This window comes from Colias philodice, chromosome 22, assembly GCF_061535455.1.
Source record: "Colias philodice isolate Cphi_HAF_F1 chromosome 22, ilColPhil1 Martin Lab GWU primary, whole genome shotgun sequence".
In the NCBI taxonomy this organism is placed as follows: domain Eukaryota; kingdom Metazoa; phylum Arthropoda; class Insecta; order Lepidoptera; family Pieridae; genus Colias; species Colias philodice.
Genome location: NC_143107.1, coordinates 5,298,357 through 5,318,813, shown reverse-complemented (window position 1 = coordinate 5,318,813; position 20,457 = coordinate 5,298,357). Strand labels below are relative to the sequence as shown.

Genomic DNA, 20,457 nt, shown 5'->3' with positions numbered 1-20,457 from the left:
TCACTTACCGATGAAAGATATTTTTTCATTGTTTTCATCCAAAACTCCCATTCGACTAGTAATAGCCGGTAGCTAAACATACAATAGTCATTTTAGCACACTGACAAATAAAAAGAAACACTATACACTTTATATTTTCTAAATATTTCGTTAAAAACACTTGACGCACTGAGCCCACCAGCTGGTTGGAAAACAAACTGACTGCCGGCGCGCTACGTTTGAAGACAGTGCAGATACTCTATCGCTATCTCAATCTGACTTATGCTGTTATTGACTAAGAGTAAGTAGATTAGAAAATATGTATTTTGTTCTGTCTCAATATAAGAACTCTATAGGTTTATTCCTCTGAGGAACGGACAGTTTGCCGCCGGTGTGGGAATAAACTGGAATAAACTCATATTTTGTTTATTAATTTGAATAATAATTTATAGTATATGTAATGAAAAATCACAAAACTTCATTAAGATTATATTAATATTATGTTGTTTTAATTCACTTTTGCAAGTTTATTTTTGTAAAGGGCAACACTTCAACAATCTGATGACACTTTACAGTTGACAGACGACAGTGTTGGGTACTCAAGTCTCAAATGTTTTTTTAGTTAGGTACATAGTTAGGTACCTTATACCTATTGGTGGATTGGTGCTTAATGTTATTTTGTGCACTTCAATGTGAATCATAAGTCATAAAAATTCTTATAAATCATTATCAGAGTTATCATATTTTTACATAATTATCAGTATTAATCGGCTAGTGGAGGTGGTGTTATTTATATAACAGTAAGTACACAAGTTTTAATGGCATATTGTGCCCGGTTTTTTGATCTAATTAATGAATTAGTGACTTATATTTACTTTGTGAGAAAAGGATACGAGATATTTTTTGTATAGTTATATCTCTTTGCGCTGAAGAGAAACAGAATTAATTACCTATTGTGAAATACTGTATGTACACGCCTAAAGTTACAAAACGTTTCAAGGTTGTAGTCTGAGTGATAAGTTGAAAATGGCGTAAACTAGAGATAAGGCTCTTAAAAATACGTGCGATAGCTCATTTGATTCGGAATGACGTCTAGAAAAATGTATCGGAAATGTTTATCAGCACACAAAAAATTGCAAAAGTTATACCTAGGCAAATTAAGTTTCAAAAAAATAGGTATTTCGTTTATTGTTAATAACTCCGAAATTATTAACATTTCAGAAATTTTGAAAAAAGATTCTTAAAGAGGAGGAAATTTCCAACGAAAATCTTCCGACTCCCGGAATTCTATCACCATTATTTATAATTTTAATTTAACGCTGAAAATAGCCCTACGCGATTATTCTGAATGAAATTAGCGTCAAGGCGTTATTTTGGTGTGTTTTTCGTTTTAAACTTCTTATTTATTTCCTTATTAATTTCAATTATAAGTTAACGTTATTATTAAGATAACGAATATATTAAAATTAATAGTATTAATAGTATTCCAATAAGATCTCATTCCGCACAATTCTGGTCTCATATCAAAATTCTAGGTATTGCACGACTCATGATGCGAAGCATCACAGAGTGCTTTACGATCGAAAAATTTTTTTCGCCTCATTTTTGCAGCTATTCTTATTATTATAGCCTTGTTAGTTCACGGAATCAAGATATTTTGCATACTATTGTCGAGATAATTTAATGGAGATTAATCCCATACTTTTTAAAAATTGATTTACTTCAATAGAATTGGAAAAAAACACCGAAATAGGTCAAAAAATTTTCCTGTCCGTCATGTGTGAAACCTGAAAACACTATAACTTGTGAAAAAATCCATCATTTGAGTTAATTTTTTTTTTAAATATTCTAATCGACGATTGTAGGTCACTGAATGCGAATGATTAATTAATTCAGTGTCGTTTAATTGCAATTAATAAAAAACGAAAACTACAAGACTGTATATCTATATATATATATATATTTTTTTTTTTATATTTCATAATTAAATGAGCATTATGAGTCGTGCACTTTTGGATTTTCCAAACTTTTTTTTAAATTCGAATGAGAATTATTGGGATTCCCAGAACATTCGTTTGTTGTTTGGGCATTGGATAAACATTTTTTTCCTTATTACTGACTCATTAATTAATATCGCAAGCCTAATTTTTGTAAATACAATTAAATATATTGATTGAATGTTTAGAGAGTAACGTCATTCACGAATCATGATGACGTCACTCTCTAGGTAGGTATCTCGCATGACTCATGGACCATGGTGCACGGGCTTCGTGCGGATCACGTTTTTAGCCAAATGGAAATCAATACATTCGAAAATTTGAAAGCTTATCTAGCAGCATTGCTGTCGTCTGTTACAATTATCAATTTTTTTTTTTTTTTTTATGTCAGAGCAGCAAATTTCTGTAAATGGCATTGAGTTACCATGTACTACGTAAATGGACAATAATTTGTGCACTCCCACTTTCTAATATCGACCGAAGTAAACGAAACACTACCTAATTTTGATTATAAATCACTTGGTTGAAATGCTTATATAACTAACATACCTATCAAATCGTTAAAAAAAGTTGATGAGAAGAGAGAGAGAGATCTTCGATGCTCGTCCCGTTTCCGCCGGGTATTGTACTCAATTCTTATCCTAATTCATGCCGAGGCAAGTCCATGATAGGTAGCAAAAATCAAGAAAATCCGATCTGCCGTTCTTGAGTTATTGGTGTAAGTTGTAACTAACACGACATTCTTTTAAAAAATATGATAGCTTACATCTACGAAACATAATGCGTTAAATTGTAAACAGTACCTATTTTACGAATCATAATTTATTGATAGATCACAATATAGATAAATAAGTAAAGATAGATTATATTCTAAAGGTTACATTATATCTATTTCGCAAGATTTTCATTCAGTCACTTTTGCAGTGACCGCGCATTATCGTGCAGTAGGACATCATTTTTGCGATATAAAGCGAGTTTAGGGCTTTTTAACCGACTTCAAAAAAAGGAGGAGGTTATCAATTCGGCCGGTATTTATATATATATACAAACGGAATATAAAACGGAAAAGTAAAAAATAAAAAAGATTGGATATTATTAATTACTACATATTATTATTTAGATGTGCTATTTATTAATTAATAATATCAAATCTTTTTTATTTTTTACTTTTCCGTTCTTTAAGTCGGTTTTTTTTTAACGTAGTTGATTTTATTTCCAATCAAAGATATCTTGGTGGGTGTGGAGGATGTGGAGATCTCCATTTTTGATAGATGCCTAGCTTTTATGTTAAGCCACTTTCGGTTTAATTTATCTGTCCAGGCGGGCGAAGCCGCGTATAGCAGCTAGTATATTAAACTTCCCTTAGTCAAGGTTTGTATTAGACTGATTTGTATTTGTGTTTGTTTGTTTTATATAATAAATAATTTCTCTTTTGTTACAGTTACAATGATTGAGTTAACGGGAGAGAGTTTAGGCAAGCGACAGCAGGAACTAAACGCGAAGGTAAAGAAAGCCATACAAAATGAAATACTATTCAAGGACATTAAGAATGCAGAGGAACAATCCGACATCGACAGGTTGTACAAGATTGATGTCGCATCTCAATACAAAAATATTGATTATATTGTAGAGATGTTGAAATGTGGAGACAGCTTGTACGTGTCGAGAGCCCTGAAGTGTGAATGGCTGTATACTGATGAATATGCACATATTATCAACCCTAATTACTTAGAAGATGAAATATTCCCTCACATGTCCCTTAAAATGAAAACGAAAACGATCAAAACTATAGCTGATAAAATTAGAAACGAAAAAAGGGCAATAGATTTCTATGAATATTACAAAATTCTTAGAATGGATGCTTTAGCCTTTAAATTTCTTTTATCAACACCAGAGTCGTTTAAAATGGATACTATCAAAGATAATTTTGATTACGCTCGAAAACATCCCAAACTTTTAAAATTTTACATTAATAATTCATTCAGTCTTGCTAATGCATACCTTTCAGAACTCGGTTACGGGAATGTAAAAAAGAGCGAGGCTTTCACTCGACTTTCTTATTTATATAATATCGATGAAAATAAATATTTAGATTTATTTGAGAATTATTGCGACCCATGCATATATTATTTCCATTTCAGTAAAAATATGTCTAAGAGTATATTGACTAAACATAAAATAAGAGTTCTCAGGACACCGCTTACATATATAACGAAAATTTACAATGACGTGTTATGTCGACACAGTACGGCTGATGATGTGAAAATATATATCACCGCCCTCTTTCCAACGGAAGTGGAATCTTTTTGGTCGGGTACTTTATATCAAAACTACAAGGAACTTTTCGACCATATACCTAAAACAGAAGTATTTAACTTTTGCAAAAACACGTTTATATCTAAGTATGGAAGTGAACCATTTGAAATGAATATAAAATTCTATTACCAGAAATATCATCAAATGCTTACAATTGAGGAAAGAGAAGAATGGGCTTTGAAACACATAGAAAGAGGTGAAGAGTTATTGGGAAAGAATAATGATTTTATTTGGTATAGGTTCGTAAATTTCGAAAAAGCCATAGAAGCTATAAAGCAGTATATACTCGTAACTACAGATGAAACTGCAAGAAATAAAATGTCAAGGATTTTGATAGATTCGTGTAGAAATGAGAAAGATTTAGAAAATCTACTTAATTACTACTATGAGAGATACATCAAGGAAATTGGTCATCACAAAGAAAGGTTTATCGATAAAGTGATCGGCAAATACAATGTTTTTGAATTTGATGCCGCCTGTTGGGAAGCATTCAATAAAATATTGTACAGCATGGAAGTGTACACCCCTGGATTTTATGGAAAGGATTCATATAGAATGCTTTGCATCGTATACAATATATTACACGGCAAAGACATGCATGAAGCATTAATGTTTTACATGGATACTAATTTTGATTGTAACGAAATCAGTAAATTTTATAAGCATTTAAAAAAAGAGCAACTTGATAGAGTGTATAAATACTTATTTGACTATTTTATCAAGAAATTTGATGTATACTCTACGTCCACACCAGCAAGAATAGAAACTGTTCACAAATTAATAAAAATTTTCTTGTTTTTTGGAAAAGATAAAGATTGTTTGCCCTCGTCGGTAGCGTCATTTATAAAAATGAATATTAAGGAATTTGAATGTTACGGATTATGGAATCCGAAGAAAGAGGAAAAATTAAAGGACGCCACTCTGCTGCGGTTATTAAAAAAAGATAACAAATTGGTGATAAGCAAATTTTCCGAAATACAAGAGCGAATGATGCAGTGTAACTTTAGACTAACGCATTTGTTGAGGAAACTACGAGTATACTTTTACAATGACATTGCAAAAGACTTTGTTAATTTCTTCACCAATTGCATAGAGGATCTGTCCACTTGCAAGTATCCCATGGCGATGTATGTTGTGAGGACTTCGGTCTACGGTATCTTCCAATTGGCAGACGAATCCACCAAATCCGAATTTTTGACGAAGTATGTACCGGAGGAAGGTAAAATTAGTTACTCTGAGATTAATAAAAAGATTTTAACAATCCAAGAACAAATATGCCGTTTTGCATGCTATTCCCGTCCACCGGTTCCGGTCGAAAGTATTACACAGTACATTAAAGGGGATTATATTCATTACTGTTTGCCTATGATAAATATGTACATGGTAAAATTGCCATTTGCTGTGTCGATTAAATTAACAGAATTTCTATTAAATAGCCCGGTTTCAATACAGAAGCATGGTATTCGTTTAGCGTTCCAAGTGTACAGCACGGACAACTTGAAATCATTGATATCCCAAATTTGGCAGAACAGCAAGAATGTGTCGCTAAGAAAAGTGATTTATTGTGCTCTTGTAAAAAAAATTGCAAAATCCCACGAGTCTGTCCAATATGAGTTTATCGATTCTTTGTACTTCCTCACATCGAGTCTGAACGAGGACGACCAGACCGAATTGTACGACTGCATGCTCAGTGACAAAGTACCTGAGGCGTTTAAAACTGATCTATACAAATATGCTTATATATGTACACGAGACTTTTCTGATAAAAAAATTAAAAACTTAGAACTGAAAGCGAATATAGTGCACAAAATGAGAAAATACAGGCCGGACAGGGGCTATTGCAGATTTGAACTCATCGATGATTTTGTTCATTATATGCTACACGAAGATGGAATACAAGAAACGCACAAATACGAATTAACTAAAGTACATGATCAATTTTGGCAGTTCACATTTGAATATATAGTGACCTGCAATAATATAATTGAACTGGAGGATTCACTTGCATTTTTACAAACATTTTTGGAGCTGTTGTCCAAACGTTGGAATGTAGTTGTAGATGATAAATTTGTCGTGATTGAATTATTTTATAAGCTTATAAAACAAATAAAAGAAAACTCGCATCAACAAGAGAATCATGACTACATTTTCAAAATATTAGAAAAGATTCTCCAGATGGTTCAAGAGTATTACCCAAGTCATGTGATGTATCGAATCATCTTGGACTTGACACTCTTAAAAATGATGATAAAAATAAAGATTGAAAATCCTTGGGACAGTGAACATGTAGCTAAGCTTGCATATGAATCATTGGTGATGTTTATAAAAGATTTAAGATCAAATAATCAACTATTTCCGGGTTTTATGGATAAGACTTGCAGTGTTATCACAAATAATTTGGTAACTTTGGCAAGCATAATGAAAATAAATTACTATATTCTGATAGCGTATCTTTGTAACGAAATTGTGGCAGGTACAGATATGGACCTTCTAAGATTTTCTATAACTATGTTACCCCTTGATGTTCCGGATTCAAATGATCAAAAAGAATTGTTTAGAGAACTAAGTGGAAAATATGTACAAAAATTGAAACACATAAATAATTTTGAAATACAGTTCTTATATTATAATAAGTTCATATTAAAGGTAGGGCATGCACCCGGGTTTACCCGGGTCCGAAAAACCCGGGTAAACCCGGGTTTTTTGATGACCTTGAGAACCGGGTCTGAATAGTATGAAACCCGGTTCTCCCGGTTCCGACCAAAATATTAAAATATAAAGTATTATTTATATTTTGCTGCATTATTTTAACAAATTTATTCTATCTGGCAACGTCAGACTCACGTGCATCGCGAATTTTCGTGCCACGCCTCAAGCGTGGCTTTGATTGGTTGTCTAACCTTAGATGATATAAATTTCCTACGGGTGTATTACCAAAAAAAAAAAAAAATTGTGTGCGTGTACTAGTGTACACACGTAAGAAGTGAAACTTATTTATGACCTTATTTTTCAAAATATAATTTACTTGCAACTTTACAGAAATACGTCAAATAACGCGTGGTAGGGATAAGAAAAAGATGGCGCGTAACGGAAAAATGTTACACTAAATTTTTTTCCAACCCCGATAAAGAAGTTTCACTTCAAAAAAATTAGGCTTCGAAAATGACAAAAATTAGGCTACTGAAATATTTTTATTAGATTTGTCGTGAATTTGAAAAGCTGTTGATTTTACTGTTTCATATAATGATCCAGTCATGTTTTTGTTTTTGGTATCAAGCTGAAATTTATATCGAATACTCAAGTCTTCGGTCCCTTGATGCTGTGAAAAAGTCAAACTCACAAGCCAACGCATCAAAAGATACAGCCGTAAATGCTGAAAATTTTCGCAAATTTCGACATTCGCCCGGTTCTACCCGGTTCTGAGCTCGATTTGGAAGCGGGTTTCAGAAACTTGGAACCGGACTCGGTTCTGCATGCCCTAATTAAAGAATTTTAAAAAGAGATATGAATGTTGACAAAGTGAAATATTTGTAAGTAGGGGCATTTATAAGCATTTGACTAATACAAAATAATGAAAATATATTTGCACCAAAAATTCGGCTACGAATTATGATTAAAATTTAATAACCGATACTTTTAAGGATTGTTAATAAATGTTATATTTAGCATGAGGAAGAATTCTATTTTAAAGTTAATATATTTTGCTTATTTTTCCTCTAAAGCTATCGCAATCTATTACATTAAAAAAAAAGACGTGTGGCACTCGGGGACTGCCGCGGTAAAGCTATTTGGTCCATTGAAAAGTTACATTTGGGGTCGCATTTTTTAGAGGACGCAATTTTATTTTTTTGATGTGTAGGGGGGGTCAGTGTGAAGCTATCACCAAGTTTGTGGGGTCGCCACCCTTGTCCCACGGCCGCCATCTTGAAAATAGCGGTTGAAATGGTTTTTACGATATATCTCTTAAACTATTTATCTGATAATAAAACAATGTTAACATTATTCGTTGCAAATTAAATTCTCTACAACTTAGGTTCAGTAACTTTTTGTCGTAGAACTATAAACAAAAAAGTTATAAGCGAAAATGTTCAGAAATTAGAGATGTTTATATTTTTCAATAAAACTTTTTTTTATAAGTTTACGAAGAAATTATATCAGACCATTTTTGTAGATTGTTTTTCGTAGAACAACTTTTATTTACAACATTTTTTCATTAAGTAAATAGCTAAGGTTTTACAGCCATCCGAAGTCAGTACTATTTTTCAGTAGTAACTATACATAATAAATTGGCTATTGGCTCTTTTCCCAGACTCCACAACAATGGAAGCACACTGCAGAACATTTCAGCCCTGCTTTTCGACGTAAAAAAAAACGCACTTCCAGACTCTACCTCCTGGGTTGTGGGGAAAAGATTCAATAATTAATTATTAATAATATTGTAAAATTAATTATTAAAAATATCATTATAACAAAAATAAAATAATTACTGGTGACAAATTATTATTAGTACACACATAATATATCGTATTCTGTATAGTAAAGAGTACTTAAAATAGTACTCACTTCGGATGGCTTTAAAACCTTAGCTATTTATTTAATGAAAAAATGTTGTAAATAAAAGTTGTTCTACGAAAAACAATCTACAAAAATGGTCTGATATAATTTCTTCGTAAACTTATAAAAAAAAGTTTTATTGAAAAATATAAACATCTCTAATTTCTGAACATTTTCGCTTATAACTTTTTTGTTTATAGTTCTACGACAAAAAGTTACTGAACCTAAGTTGTAGAGAATTTAATTTGCAACGAATAATGTTAACATTGTTTTATTATCAGATAAATAGTTTAAGAGATATATCGTAAAAACCATTTCAACCGCTATTTTCAAGATGGCGGCCGTGGGACAAGGGTGGCGACCCCACAAACTTGGTGATAGCTTCACACTGACCCCCCCTACACATCAAAAAAATAAAATTGCGTCCTCTAAAAAACTCAAGGTCAGGCCTAAAAAATGTAACATTTCAATGGATCAATTGCATAGCATGCCTTCAAGCCACACCTCCGAGCCCGTCGGAGTGGGGAGCGTGAGGTTTTTTCGTTACGGAATTTCTCGATTCGGTCCCCGCGCTCAAGGCCCGCGATAGAAGCTATGCAATAGCTTAATAAAAAATAATTTGTTAATCATCAGCCTGAAGGAAACAAAAACCAGTAAAAAATAAATATCTGAAGAATGATTGCATAATATATTTTGTAATTTTCTGATTATTAATTATTAATTATAAGCATAGCTTATTAATTATAAGCACAGACTTTATTTAGGTTTAAAAGCAATTATTTTTTGTTATTGTAATTATTTTTATACGAAATATTGATATTTGATACATATTGCATTTTTAGTATAATAAATAAATTATGTTTGTAAATTATCCGGTTGGTTTTATTTTCTATTCTAATTCAATTCCAATAAAAGGAATCAATAGAAATATTAGTTACAAATAGGAACAACTTTTCCTATCGATGGTTAGTTCGGTATATTTTATTTATTAAATTAAAAATAACGCCATTAAGGGCCGATTTTTCAATGCTTGGATAAAACTTATCCGTCCAATAAAGTATTACACGATAATATTAAAATGTCACGTAAACTGTCAAATACGGGCAATTAGAATACGTTTTTAAAATGGTAGTTTTATACATTATTCGACGGATAAGTTTTATCCAAGCATTGAAAAATCGGCCCTTAAATATGTACTTAATCTATACTTATAATAAATCTGTAGAGAGGCCAAATCTGTACATGAAATATATTTAAAAAAAAACTATGAAGGGGTGATAAGGGATCGCTACTGATGCCAAAAATGCAATCAGTAAAATTTTTGTCTGTCTGTCTGTATATTCGTTATAGAAACAAAAACTACACGACGGATTTTAACGAAATTTGGCACAATTATTCTTCATACTCCTGGGCAGGTTATAGTATACTTTTTATTACGCTACGATCAATATGAGCAGAGCAGTGAAGGGAAATATGGGGAAAACGGGAGAAGTTACTCCATTTTTTAAGCTTCCGTCGCGTGTGCAGCCTTAATGGTTAAAGCTACATAGAAATCATGTACGACACAAATGTTCTTAAATTATTATTATTATATAAAAATAAATTCCTAGACAGCATATTATGTCTATCTTTTAAAATTGACTCACAATAACACGTGAAACTTCAATAGCTTAGCAATTCGGAGCTTTCTGATTATATTTGTCTACTCTTACGTTTACAACACTCTCACTCATCCCTAATTAAAAAAAATGTGTGCGTGTACTAGAGTACACACGTAAGAAGTGAAACTTCTTTATGACCTTATTTTTCAAAAAATAATTTACTATCAATACATATAATAAAATTCTAGAAAAGTGGTGTCTGTACAATGAAAATATGTAAAAAAAAATTAGCAGGGGTTATTACTAAATCGATCCCAAACCCAAAACTGTTGTTAAAAAAATTTTTGTCTGTTTGTCTGTTTGTCGGTTTGTCTGTTTGTCTGTATGTTTGAACACGCTAATCTCAGAAACGGCTTATCCGATTTAGATGCGGTTTTCACTATTATATTGTGGTAAGCTTCATTTAACATTTAGTGTTTATTTCATGTCAATCGGTTCATAAATAAAAAAGTTATGACCATTTAAGTAATCACAGCGAACATTTGCTAAGGCATTCTATACATCATGAATTACTTTATTACGTAAATTATACGCTAAAGTTATTCCTTGACATGTCCAGATGATCATATCGAAAGTCCCCAAGCGTGGGGGGGGTGGTTATGCTGAGGGGGTAGTAGGGGGGGTCAAAGGACCTTTATTTAGATTTTTGCTCATAAGTCTAAGACCTGCACAAATAGCATTATGGTTACTTCTAGGTAAATTTTCTATAAAAAAGGTCTTTGAAATTATGTCGTAGGTATTATATTTTTAACCCCCGACGCAAAAAGAGGGGTGTTATGTCCGCTATGTATGTATTGCGTGTCTGTCTGTGCCACCGTAGCTCGCTAACGGGTAATACGAGTTAGATGCGTTTTTTTGTTACATTAGTTGTTTATTATATTATATAGGGGTAAGTGGGAATGAAAAAAACGAATCTTAGTTGTTAATGTAGGGTGTTAATGTAGGTTCCCAAGTGATATATCAAATAAAAATAGACATGTCAGAAACAATTAGTCAAATTTTATCAAAATCGGTTCATCCATTTATTTGATATAGGGGTAAAAGTGGGAATAAATAAATGAATTTTATCAAATATACTCAAGTGACGTATCTAATGAAAGACATGACGTTTGGGGTACACTGTTGCTCGCGTCCGTAGGCTTTGACTCCAGATTCCCTACACGTGTACCCTGGGTAGTGCTAAATGAGCAACCAACTGGTGGGAGACTTCGGTCGTGGCTCGCAACCACCCACTGGATAGAGACATGCCGCCAAGCGGTTTCGTGTTCCGGCATGAGTTCCGGTGTAGCCATTCGGGGGTTGGGTCTGGTTAGTTGTTTAGTGAGTTACGGTTTTATGAAGTGGCATTATTAGTGTGCCGGGTGCCTAGCTTTGGAGGGTAGCGGGATCCGTAGCACGGTTGACCGCTGGCCGACCGTTAGTTGTAGGGGGCCCAAGTAGTAGGAGAGCCACCTGCGAAAGGCTGCCCCGCCGCTTTCGAAAAATCCCAGTTTTGCTCCATCGTGCCGGTTGGCGACCGGACGGGAGGACCCGATGGCGATAACTGGGGGGGTACGGGCGTCCCCGCAGTCTCCAAGCTAGTCCCCCATCAGCATACTTCTGATGTTTGCTTCGACCTACCGACTCACTAAATCTCGACCAACTTCCAATTGCCCTGTCTATTCACACTTCACACTAAATATAAAAATATGAAAAGGTCCAAAAGAAAAAGAAAGTTTATACAGCGGTTGCACTTCCTCCCGTTTAAAGTGCACCACACTAACATTCGTGGATTGCACTCGAATCTCAACCCTGTCCATCACCACCTTGAGACTGAAAGACCACATTTACTGTTTCTTACTGAAACGCAGATTAAACCACCTTCCGATACGGCATACCTTGATTATCCAGGGTATGTCCTTGAACATAATTTTCACGCAAAAGCCGGTGTCTGTGTCTACATTTCTGACAAGATCTGCTATAAACGTCTTCGCCACCTTGACAATAAGGATTTCTCAGTTCTTTGGCTTCTCGCTGATATCGGTGTTGACAAAATAATATACGCCGTTGTCTATCGCTTTCACACTCCTGATCAAGGCACAACCCGACTCTTCCAATATCTTAGCCTGACCGCTGACTCAGTTCAGCAGAAATTTCCATCTGCTCAATTAGTTCTTTTAGGGGATTTTAATGCCAGTCATCAGGACTGGCTATTTCCCTACTTGAAAACCGACCACGCAGGCAAAGAAGTTCACAATCTCGCTCTGTCTCTGGGTCTTACTCAACTTGTCAAAGAGGCAACTCGGATACCTGACGTTGACGGTCATACGGCTAATTGTCTGGATCTCTTGCTAACCACAGACCCAGAAAGATATTCGACCTGTGTTTCATCACCTTTAGGCTCTTCAGACCACTGCCTTGTAAAAGCTATAACTACCTATTCCCCACCGGAACCCAGTACTGTGAAAGCTAGGCGTATTTGGCGTTATTCCTTAGCAGATTGGGACGAAATGCGTCATTTTTTCGCTTCTTACCCTTGGCGGCGAATATGTTTCTCATCTAATGATCCGACTAACTGTGCTAGTGCTATTGAAGACGTTATACGGCAGGCTATGGAATATTTTATTCCATTCTCAGACGTATCTTCCGGTGGCAAAGAACAGCCATGGTATAATGCCGATTGTAGACGAGCTGAATATCTTAAACACCAAGCATATCGAGCCTGGGCCGATGCTAGAGCACGCAAAGATCCTGATATATCAACAAAAAAGAGAAACTTCAACAAAGCCGCTAAGTCCTTCAAACTAACGCTCAAAAGGACTCGCCTTAATAGAATCAGTCAAATTGGGGACAAGCTTATTTCCTACCCCTCTGGGTCTAAAGCCTTTTGGTCCCTAGCAAAAGCGGTAGAAGCCAATTTCTGCAAAACATCTCTACCACCACTTTTAAAACCTGACGGTGCACTTGCCCATAGTGCGAGGGAAAAAGCTGATCTCTTCGCAAATCTCTTTGCAAACAATTCGCGTCTGGACGATGGCAATAAGGTACCTCCTTCTCTACCTCACTGTGGTTTAAGCATGCCTGAATTCCGTATCACTCAAAAAGAGGTCATTAAATGTCTCCGGAGTCTAGATGTGAATAAGGCAAGTGGACCAGACGGTATTCCTGCTCTGGTGCTTAAGAATTGTGCTCCTGAATTATCACCGATCTTAACACGACTGTACCGCCTATCGTACGAAACTGGTAAAGTTCCTATGTCTTGGAAAATAGCCAATGTCCAACCAATCCCGAAAAAAGGAAGTCGCAGTGACCCGGGAAACTACCGGCCGATCTCTGTCACCTCCATAATGTGTAAGGTAATGGAGCGTATTCTAAATAACAGGCTTCTGAGGTACCTGGAAGGTAACGATCTCCTCAGCGATCATCAATACGGATTTCGTCGTCATAGGTCTACTGGGGACCTTCTTGTTCACCTTACCCACATGTTTGGATCTGCCATTGAGAAGCTTGGGGAGGCGGTTGCGGTTTCTCTCGACATCTCCAAAGCATTTGACAGGGTCTGGCACAGCGGTCTTATTAACAAGCTTCCTGCATTTGGGATTTGTCCAGGTCTGTGCAAATGGATATCTGACTTTTTGGATGAGCGTTCTATTCGAGTGGTGATCGATGGTTGTTCGTCGGATCAATTACCACTAAACGCCGGTGTTCCACAAGGGTCGGTTCTGTCTGCAACTTTGTTTTTGCTTCACATAAACGACTTGTTAGGTCCCAATATATACGCGTATGCGGATGACAGCACAGTTGTAGACAGTTATACGTCCGAAGCGCAGACAGGCAATAAAGTGTTGGTGGAACAAAGAGTGGCTATGGTTGAGCGGTTGAATCTTACTTTAAAAGCGGTCTCTAAATGGGGTGAAGCTAATTTAGTCGGGTTCAACTCTTCAAAAACACAGGCTTGTCTGTTTACAGCTAAGCGCTCTGGTTTCAGTCTAACACCCAGTTTTCAGGATGTGTCCTTAAATTTATCCAATGAGCTGGAGCTTCTAGGTCTAACACTCTCTTCTAGCCTGAATTTCAAGAGCTTCATTGAGTCCAAAGTACAAGTTGCAGCTAAGAAGCTCGGAATACTTTCTAAGGTGAGGGAGTTCTTCACACCGGAACAGCTCTTAAACCTTTACAAAGCCCAGGTTCGCTCCGGTGTGGAGTACTGCTCTCATCTTTGGGCAGGTGCAGCTAAATATCAACTCAACGCTTTGGACTCCATCGAAAAACGAGCGATTAGACTCATTGCAAATGAATCCTTAACCGCATGCAAACTGCATAGTCTGGAACATCGTCGGAACGTAGCCAGTTTGGCGGTTTTCTACAGAATCTTTCACGGCGAATGTGCTGAGGAACTGCATAACCTGTTACCAGCTTCTCCTTTTTATCATCGAGGGACTCGACGTCGGGCCGGTCTCCACCCTTATGTCATCGACATCCCACCCATACGCACTAAGCGATTCGCTTCTTCTTTTCTTATGCGTACTAGTAAGGAGTGGAACAATCTTCCGGCTTCCGTTTTTCCCAGAAACTACAATCTGGATTTATTCAAGAGAAATGTGAATAGACACTTATTAGGCAAACATGCTCCATCCTAGACCACGCTTGTCGCTTTCCATCAGGCGAAGCGATGGTCAAATGCTTGCCTAATCCTAGCGTAAAAAAAAAAAAAAAAAAAAAAAAAAAAAAAACGTGTAAAGTACAATAAGACATATTTTATCAAAATTGGTTCATCCATTTATTGGATAAAAGTGGCAATTAAAGTTGTCAAATATACCTAAGTGGCATATCAAATGAAAGGGCATGACCTGACGTGAGAAGTATAATGAGGCATAGGTATTTAATCAAAATCGGTTCATCCATTTATTATATAGAAGGGTAAAAGTGGGAATGAAAAAAACGAATGTTGTCTGTTATACCCAAGTGATATATCAAATGAAAAAAGACGACCTGTCAGTAACAACAAGTCAAATTATATCAAAATCGGTTCATCAATTTATTTGATATAGGGGTTAAAGTGGGAATAAATAAATAAATTTTATCAAATATACTCAAGTGACGTATCTAATGAAAGACATGACGTGTAAAGTACAATAAGACATAATATTTTATCAAAATTGGTTCATCCATTTATTGGATATAATGGTATAAAAGTGGGAATAAAAGTTGTCGAATATACCCAAGTGCAGTTAGGCAAACATGCTCCATCCTAGACCACGCTTGTCGCTTTCCATCAGGCGAAGCGATGGTCAAATGCTTGCCTAATCCTAGCGTAAAAAAAAAAAAAAAAAAAAAAAAAAAAAAAACGTGTAAAGTACAATAAGACATATTTTATCAAAATTGGTTCATCCATTTATTGGATAAAAGTGGCAATTAAAGTTGTCAAATATACCTAAGTGGCATATCAAATGAAAGGGCATGACCTGACGTGAGAAGTATAATGAGGCATAGGTATTTAATCAAAATCGGTTCATCCATTTATTATATAGAAGGGTAAAAGTGGGAATGAAAAAAACGAATGTTGTCTGTTATACCCAAGTGATATATCAAATGAAAAAAGACGACCTGTCAGTAACAACAAGTCAAATTATATCAAAATCGGTTCATCAATTTATTTGATATAGGGGTTAAAGTGGGAATAAATAAATAAATTTTATCAAATATACTCAAGTGACGTATCTAATGAAAGACATGACGTGTAAAGTACAATAAGACATAATATTTTATCAAAATTGGTTCATCCATTTATTGGATATAATGGTATAAAAGTGGGAATAAAAGTTGTCGAATATACCCAAGTGGCATATCAAATGAAAGGGCATGACCTGACGTGAGAAGTATAATGAGGCATATTTAATCCAAATCGGTTCATCCAATAATTATATGTAGGGCAAAAGTGGGAATGAGAAAAACGAATGCTGTCTGTTATACCCAAGTGATATATCAAATGAAAAAAGACGACCTGTCAGAAACAATTAAGTAGTCCAATGTTATCAAAATCGGTTCATCCATTTATTTGATATAGGGGTAAAAGTGGGAATAAATAAATAAATTTTATCAAATATACTCAAGTGACTTATCTAATGAAAGACGTGACGTGTAAAGTACAATAAGACATATTTTATCAAAATTGGTTCATCCATTTATTGGATATAGGTATAAAAGTGGGAATAAAAGTTGTCAAATAATATACCCAAGTGGCATATCAAATGAAAGGGCATGACCTGACGTGAGAAGTATAATGAGGCATATTTAATCAAAATCGGTTCATCCATTTATTGATTTATAGCGGTAAAAGTGGGAATGAATAATCGAATGTGGTCAAATAATATAATCAAGCGGCATATCAAATGACGTGTGAATTACAATTAGTCATGTTTTATCAAAATTGGTTAATCTGTTTATTACATATAGGGCACCTTAGGGGTGATAGTGGGGATAAATAATCCAAATGGAGTACCAAACGAAAGGATATATGACATGTACATAATATATAGGTATGATTAGACATGGTTTAGATCAAAATCGGTTCTGCCATTTATTAGGGGTGAAAGGGAAAAGCTGAAAGTCTGTGAAAGTAGAAGGAATATGGGAGCGAGAGAATAACCACATCCTGGAAATTTTGAACTCTTCTGTACCTAAGTTTTATAGCTCAGTTTAGTAATAAATTTTACTAACAGTTCTTTTGTGTTATTATTTATTTTATTTCTTAACTTTATAATAATGTGTAAGTACTTATAATTTAGTTGTATATGATAGTACGTGTTTCAAGACGTGTTTACTCAATAATTGTGTGTTAAGTAGTAACTACTATGCAGTCACTATTCCACGCGGACGAAGTCGCGGGCACAGCTAGTCTACACTAATATTATAAAGAGGAAAACTTTGTTTGTTTGTTTGTTTGATTGATTGTAATGAATAGGCTCATAAACTACTGGACCGATTTTAAAAATTCTTTCACCATTCGAAAGCTACATTATCCACGAGTAATATAGGCTATATATTATTACGCTAAGACCAACAGGAGCATAGCCACGCGGGTGAAACCGCGCGGCACAGCTTGTATACAATATTACAGAAATACGTTAGTCTAACACGCTCGTCGCTTCGCTCCTCGCTACCTATTTAAATATTTACACCGGCCGCTGCTGCAACTCGCTCGCTTCGCTCGCTCGGCTCGTACGGTAGTTCAAAAGTTAACCTAAGATGCTCGTCGCTTCGCTCCTCGCTACCTATTTGAATATTTACGCCGGCCACTGCCGCGACTCGCTCGCTTCGCTCGCTCAGCTCGTGCGGTAGTTCAAAAGACCAAGGGAGACGCCAAAAAATTCGAGTTATATAGAGTTTTCAACTTATAAAGGATTTCGACTTAGGCGGATTTTGATTGGACATAAAGAGTTTGAGATTTATTCTTATATAAATATTGAATTCACAAAATCATAATTGAACACCAATCAAGCAAACACGTGTTAACGTGAGTCATAGATTTATTATCGTATACTCCTAAAATGTTTTCTAAGAAACAATACTGTACTTACATTGTCGGCAAGTTCTTAAAGGCGGTAACTTATTTTTGTTCGAACAATAGAGGTAATAAATATAAATTCCTAATGTCGAAATCTTGAAACAGTCAGAAATTAATGACGCACATAGTATAGGTATACATATTATGACAGAGGTTAAGCTTAAATAACTTGAAAAATAAATAACATGATCTCGCCCACGTGTTGGTGTTTTAAAAAATTCAATCAAAAACTGAGGTTAACTTTAAATACAATTTTAGAAAAATAAATACCACAATCAACATTCAAGTATTAGAAAAAATTGATACCATAATTCCACCCACGTGTTAGTGTATTGAAAAATACAATCAAAAAGTGAGGTTAATCATAAATAACTTAGAAAAATAAATACCATTATTACACCTAAGTATTAGAAAAATAGATGTAATTACTTATTTACTTTTTTTAGAAATTCACTGGAATTAGAATTAAAACAAACCCTTTGATTTTGCTGATCACTTTAATATAACATGTATATAGTCACGAGTACGGCGTAACGCAAAAATGTCACGAGTACGGCGTAACGCAAAAATGTCACGCGCGCGGCGTAACGTAACGCAAAAATGTTACACAAAATTTTTGTCCACCCCCGATAAAGAAGTTTCACTTCAAAAAGTTAACATTATTACCTATTCAATAAAAAAAGAATCATGTAAATCGGTGTAGAAACACCAAAGTTATACATGAAATACGCTATAAGTCATCGCGCGTGAATACATACAGAATCATGTTTTGTGTATTCTGCCGCGTTCGACGCGCTTTGCGCGCGGCGGGAGCTTAAAAAGGCGGCGGGTCCGCACCCGTTTCGCGTTGTCACGGCATCACGTGTGAACGGCTGAACCGATTTCGATAATTCTTTTTTTATTATATTCTTTGAAGTACGAGGATGGTTCTTATGTAGAGAAAACGTAAATATGTACCACGGGCGAAGCCGGGGCGGACCGCTAGTATAAAATATATCTGTACTACATTTATAATCCAATTTTTATTATTTATGTACTGACCCAATATTTTCTGTCAGTATCTCCCGGCCTAAAACATTAGTATTAGTTGCGAAAATAAATAAATGCGAAAGTTTGTGAAGATAGATGTAACTACCTATATATTATGTTTGTAACTCTTTCACGGTAAAACTACTGAATAGATTTTGATTATAATATTATCTACTTGTTAGTGATGTAGGTAACTTATGATCAGAATTATACTAAACGTCTTATGCTACAGAAATACTTGTTTTTCTCACGGGTGAAGCTGCGCGGCACAGCATCATACTATAATGCATAAGGTACCACGTGGTACGTAGAAAGAGGAAGGTACAACGGTATTATACGTGGTACCAAGAAGCTTATATCTAATACACTGGAGATTTCAGTATGAACATTAACTTGTAACAAGAAAATATGACATTGAATGACGCCTGTATGTTTTTTTATCCCTTTCACATAGGGTTGCCAACCGTACTATAATATATAGTATTGTACTATATTTCGGGTCTGCGTACTATATACTGTTGAAAACATATATAGTACGCAAAAAAACTATATTTTCAACACCGACAAATGTAACAAACAAATCCTTCATTAAAAAAAAAATAAGAACGCGCCTTTTAATTGTTAAGATGGCTATGTCATATAACCTATTGCGATTTGCGCATATACAGGGTTACAGGAAAAGTCGATGTAGATCCGTTAAGGGCATGTAGTACACATCATTTCTGAATGATTTCACTACGGAACCCCCCATCCTAAACTTAACCGTTTTCGAGATATTCGAGTTTTAATTTTTTTTATGAAAATGCCCAATTTTCCGGCTATTCAATTGAATATTTTGAATTTTTTTGACTCTTATGATTATTTTTTTGGTTTTTTACATGAAGAATGAGATGCTTAATTACCTCAATGACTAAAATTGCACGTAAGTTAACTAAATAGGTCATGGTAGACGATCGAAACTTTAGAAAATAAGTACAAATTATAAAAAAATATTTTTCTTTTCTGGATATCTCAAAAAATTATTATGGCACTTGCTCTGCAGATGTGCTTAAAAACATCTACATTTTATCAGCTATCCAACGAGGTATAACACTCTAGGGTATTTATTAACCTCAAAGGTGAAACTTAGTTTCTAAGGCTACATGGCAGTCAGAATAAATAGCCCTTATTTAATCTAATTAATTTGACTTAAGTTCAGCATCATCATTTCAGCCTACTGGCTTCCACTATTGAACATAGGCGTCCCTCGGCTAGGTACAACCTTCATGCATCCATCGATATCCCGCTATCCTGACCTAGGAGATCATTCAGTTTTATAGCATTTTTTTTGTTCACATCGTCGATCGTACAAATAATGACCGTACGCCAACTATTA

At 35.0% G+C, this 20,457-nt stretch overlaps 2 protein-coding genes across 3 annotated transcripts in view; both read left to right on the top strand.

Moving 5' to 3' along the window:
• The first annotated feature begins 650 nt into the window (after positions 1-650).
• Positions 651-8,532, top strand: LOC149478438 (uncharacterized). 2 transcript variants are annotated; one of them, XR_016317408.1, is made up of 3 exons: positions 651-783; positions 3,418-7,543; positions 7,623-8,532. XR_016317408.1 is itself a non-coding variant. In XM_089709267.1 (2 exons), the coding sequence occupies exon 2, from the start codon at positions 3,423-3,425 to the stop codon at positions 7,023-7,025; it is 3,603 nt and encodes a 1,200-aa protein (XP_089565393.1). In that variant the 5' UTR covers positions 651-783; positions 3,418-3,422; the 3' UTR covers positions 7,026-8,532. The 2 variants fall into 2 exon arrangements, 1 of the variants encoding a protein (XP_089565393.1); XM_089709267.1 differs by having other exon boundaries at positions 3,418-8,532.
• The window catches only part of LOC149478437 (uncharacterized), a 32,596-nt gene continuing 12,809 nt past the window's right edge, over positions 671-20,457 (top strand). Inside the window, exon 1 of the mRNA XM_089709271.1 lies at positions 671-779. The gene's annotated coding sequence lies outside the window, so the exon portion shown is untranslated. The remainder of the gene's footprint in view (positions 780-20,457) is intronic.

What these genes read in the sequence shown, in the direction of transcription:
- LOC149478438 (XM_089709267.1), top strand. Translation starts at nt 3,423, where the DNA reads ATGATTGAGTTAACGGGAGAGAGTTTAGGCAAGCGACAGCAGGAACTA.